Source organism: Helianthus annuus, chromosome 17, assembly GCF_002127325.2.
Source record: "Helianthus annuus cultivar XRQ/B chromosome 17, HanXRQr2.0-SUNRISE, whole genome shotgun sequence".
Lineage (NCBI taxonomy): Eukaryota > Viridiplantae > Streptophyta > Magnoliopsida > Asterales > Asteraceae > Helianthus > Helianthus annuus.
Genome location: NC_035449.2, coordinates 97,044,368 through 97,049,254, shown reverse-complemented (window position 1 = coordinate 97,049,254; position 4,887 = coordinate 97,044,368). Strand labels below are relative to the sequence as shown.

Here is a 4,887-nt window from a genome sequence, read left to right as displayed (position 1 = left end):
TGATACACAGAAGCTGAAAGACATTCCGTCGTTCAGTCTTGGTATCACGCAGGACGACCCGTGCCCGCAAAATGCTGTGACTGAAAGAATTCCAATCATACAAAAGCAGGCGGAAGTCAAGGAGTCCGAAGGGAGGGGAAAGCGGAAGAAAAAGATATCGAAATACGGGCAGTCGCCGTTCTTGCACAGATCTGTGAATATCAACACCTGGTTGGACAAAAACGAAAGGGTCTTATGGAGATATTTGTCAAGTTGCGCGAACGACACCGAGTATGTATATTTTTAATGTTGGAGAATTGTTAAATTTTTCATGTGTTGACAACCTTTTAATAATGTTGTTTTGTATGATAGGGTCGCCTAACCAAAGAAAAAGATAGGGAAAAAAAGTGGGGAAAAAATGCGGTTGAAACGGAACTGAACGAGGTTGCCAGGACGAATGCGTAAGGATGATTCTCGTTTTAGAAAACTGAATGAGTATTGAATGTGCACACATGTATATGTTGGTAGATGTTTATATATACTAACAATCATTAAATGTCGAAGAACGCGTCCGGAACTACGGATTACACATGTGTACGAATTAGGTTTTTTATATTGTACACATGTGTACTATAAAATAGTAACTAGAAGTACACATGTGTACCCTGTGAATGTTGTTATTTATGTGAGCGCGTATTACCTGATTACACCTGTTAGTCATGTGTATGTGGTTTGATACGCAGTGGTACTCGTATACTTGTTATTTGCGGTATATACGGTTAACTGAACGCATTGCTGATAAAACTGTCATCTTTTGCAGAAAATTGGTTTTCGAAACTGAAAGTGGCGTTGGAATAGCATCTCTGCTTTGATCAATAGATAACCTGTACTCAAGGCTATAGACACTGCTAGGAATAGCATCTCTCCTCCATCTTGGGTGAATATATTGTGTTGGAATCTTATGTACGTTATGATGGCCAAGTACGCAGAACACATGACGACATAGATATCCATTTCTGGTGAATCCCATACACTTGCAGGTAACTGATAGATCTTCTTTGTTAAACGTGACCTGCAATTTTAGGGTGAATTGCTGGAAAAAATGTATTAAAGAAAAAATAAATTGTAAGTGTTAGTTGCTAACCTTGAACTCATTTAAAACTTCTGATGTCTGATCTTGGTGAGCAATCACGAAACAGTTTACTCCATCTGATATTGATCGTTCAGCAATGTAGCTATTCTCCTTACCCTTGATAATTTCCTTTTGGACATCCAAGAATACTTTTCTAGTATAAATTTGGTTTGCATGACGTTCGATTGGCCATTTAGTTTTGTATTCTGGATTAATGGTGTCTGTTTGATAAGAGAGTTCGCGTTGGTCATTTCGTAACCCATCAACGGACGTATCGTAGCACAACATAAACTGTACCAACGTATTGTGTGGACTAGAGTTTGATTTGAACAAATGGTTAGCGCTTTCGCACCTAGAAGTGGTCTTCATTAACGTAGACATAGGTATTTCATGAAAATATCCTGGGATCCACTGTTCACGAATCGAATACATCTCAGTCAACCAAGAATGCTCTTCCAAACCGTACTCAGCAATAAGTAAATGCCATCTCTTTTCAAAGGTTTCTGGTTTGATGTAAACATTCCATACAAGTTTGTGGAATTTTTTCTTGATTTCCGCGTTCCTTTTGTCGTTACCCTTGATCTAGAAAATAATGAAAAAAAACGATGTCAGTATTGTAGAACTGCCGTGTACACATGTGTACGTACGAATAAAGCTAATAATACACATGTGTACATTTAGTCAAAAAAACATATTTAAAACTGTGTGTACAAAGTAAGTGCAATATGCGGTAGAGATGTTTGCAACAAATACCTTTGCTGGCAACTTTTGAATAATGTGCCACATGCATAGTCTGTGGATGGACTTGTCAAATACGTTGGCGACAGCTTGTTTCATAGCACAATCCTGATCAGTTAATATCAAGAGTGGCTGTTTTCCTTTGTGTGCTTGAAGAAATTTTTGGAGTAGCCATGTGTATGATTCAATAGTCTCATTATGTAACAACCCAGCCCCAAAAATTGTGCACTTTTTATGATGGTCAACTCCCGTGAAAGGCACAAAAATCATATCGTACCTGTTTGGAAAAAAGTTTTCAACTGTAACTGATAACAAACAAGTTTAAGAAATTCATAAATGAAATTTTTAAAAACTCACATATTTGTATGATACGTTGCGTCGAACGCCAAAACATCACCGAACGCTTCGTAGTTTAGTTTAGAAACGCCATCGCACCAAAAAATTAAAACTGAAGTTCCATACCATCAATATGGGTATCGAAAGTGTAATTAACTTTATTTTCGCTTCGAGCTTTGAACTTGTCAATTATCATCTGCGCGTCTCTATCGCCAATAAAATCCCGAATGTCACGGCCACAATTTTTGTAGTCTACAACGGTACCGTGAACATTATGGTGACCACCTTTTATTGCAACATGTACCTTGTGGGATTTGGTAGGGCCAAGATTAGCATTGCGGCACTTTGCTATGAACTCTTGGGTAGAAAAATCGAGTTTTCTTCGCTTTAGTGATAAGTCAAGATTCTCGGGAGAGGTAAACCCATGGTTGTGTTGTTCAACAAACCCATAGATTTCATAATCAGTTGACTTTTTTATACGACGAAACTTCACACATGCCTTACAATCTGTAACTTTAACATTAGAACGACGCGATGGTGAAGTTGAGTCAATATCATCGGGGTTAGTTTCTTTATGTTTATGTTTGTTCACTGGCGCCCTAGAGCATAAAACGTATCGCCGAGTCGTAATTACCTCGTTTCCTATTTTTACTTTTTTTGAAGTACCCAAACGGGTTCCAAATCCAGCAAGTTGTGCGTACTCCTCGTACATTGCAATTGCTTGTTCAATCGTAGTAAATCTAGCTTTCAAAAACGGTTTGACTCCATGGGGGACAATGGGTGTCCAGTACCTAGTCCCATTTGGCGTTTCGTACACATTGCTAGCAACCGACTCTGCCAAATTACAGTAAAAAAATTAATTAAAAAAAAACAACCAATGGTTTGGGGTTCCAAGCCAGAAGAGCTCATGTCATACACTATTGACATGTAAAATACCGTGTATTATGCACATTAATTATGCACATGTCTACTGGTCACATGAAACTACGATGTATTGTGCACATGTGTACTGTCATGTTATACTCTATTGACATGTATATACGGTGTATTATGCACATGTGTACTATCGTTATGGATTAAATAAAACATACCAGTAGACATGTGTACTAAGGAACTGATAGTTATACACCGGAAAAAATTATGACTGAAAACTCTATTTCAACCAACAAAAGACTAAAACTATAATTCGAATCTTGGTACCTGGATGATCCATTGTTGTAACGAATATATTATCGCCAATGTTTTGGTCAGAATTGAGATTGTCGATTTCTGGGTCGGCCATAAATGATCTTGATACAATAGCACCTACTGGAAAAAAACCTCACATATGTTAAGCAATGTAGTCAAAACGACATCAATTTCATTACATAAAATAAACACACAAAATCTCAGTCAAATATTCAAGACGTAATCGGAACATATTCGCCGGATTATATTTTCAGTCAAAAATTAAAAAACGGCGATATTTTCAGAACCTTGAAAAGGTTGATGTCCGGCACGATTTCTGGTTTTTGAAAGAAGACGAACTCCGGCGACCTAATCCTAAAAATCGCGACCTGTGGATTATATTTATCATGGCGAATTGTTGATCATGAAGATATCGTTTCAAGAAGAAATCGTAACTGAATATTATGATATGAAAAGGTTATGATATGAAGATTTTTGATAAATATAAAATATGTTAAAATAATCTTTAACAAAAAAAATTGAAATCGTTGATTCTATAATTCTCCTTGTTTTATGGAAATTGTAACTGAAATTGAGATTTGAATTTGAATTTAATAAGATAATAATTAAAAATCAATATTTATATGAAGTTACAATCTTACCCTTATCAACTAGATATGAAATCAATGGTTCAAAAGAGTTCACGCAGTTCACGCTGGAAAAAATGTTCACGTTTGAACCTAATCCTATATATATATATATATGTATATATATATATATATATATATATATATATATATATATATATATATATATATATATATATATATATATATATATATATGGAGCCGCTAAAATGAAAACCACCTCCAGTTGTAAGAACCGCGAGAACCACTCTCAACCAATCAGAATATGACAACCCAAAGGGTATTATGGTCATTTACCCCAAATGTCATTTCCCACCCCTCTCTCCTCATTTATTATTGTCAGTAGTCTCTCTCCACCTTTTTATAACTCCATCTCTTTCTCTCCTCAACCTACACTTCCTAAATTCAAAAAGAAACCCCCTTCCGGTTCTCCTTTGCCGGCGACCACCACTGTTAATCAGTGGATGATGATGATGATGATTGATGGTGGGGGTGAAACCGTCGCCCACCACTGTTTCTCTCTCTCCCACCCTCGTTCATCCCTGTTTCTCTCTCTCCGTCCTCCCTTCCTCTTTGTCCTCGTTCATCGGAGATAAAACCTTGGTCGCCGCCGCCGCTGTCTCCTCCGTCACCGTTCAGCACCATTTAACGGAGATTAAACCTTGGAGGTGGTGGGTGCTCGATGACGGTGGTGGAGTGTCGATGTCAGAGGTGGTTGGTGCTCGATGGCAGGTGGTGGGTGTTTCGATGATGGTGGTGTAGTGCCGATGTCGGAGGTGGTGGGTGCTCGAGATGATGGTTTGAGTTGGGTCAGTGAAGGTGGGTTTTCAATTTTGTTTTGGTTGGGCTTCTTTTGATATTTTGTCTGATGAACTCTGTTTTTTGATG

The 4,887-nt window shown here is 37.7% G+C and overlaps 1 protein-coding gene across 1 annotated transcript; it reads right to left on the bottom strand.

The window, feature by feature from the left end:
• Nucleotides 1-739: 739 nt before the first annotated feature.
• On the bottom strand, nt 740-4,644 carry LOC110924596 (protein FAR1-RELATED SEQUENCE 5-like). The gene is made up of 5 exons (XM_022168591.1): nt 4,509-4,644; nt 2,312-3,019; nt 1,865-2,154; nt 1,124-1,693; nt 740-1,072 (listed from the first exon to the last, which is right to left on the bottom strand). The coding sequence occupies exons 1-5, from the start codon at nt 4,642-4,644 to the stop codon at nt 740-742; spliced, it is 2,037 nt and encodes a 678-aa protein (XP_022024283.1).
• Nucleotides 4,645-4,887: the final 243 nt, after the last annotated feature.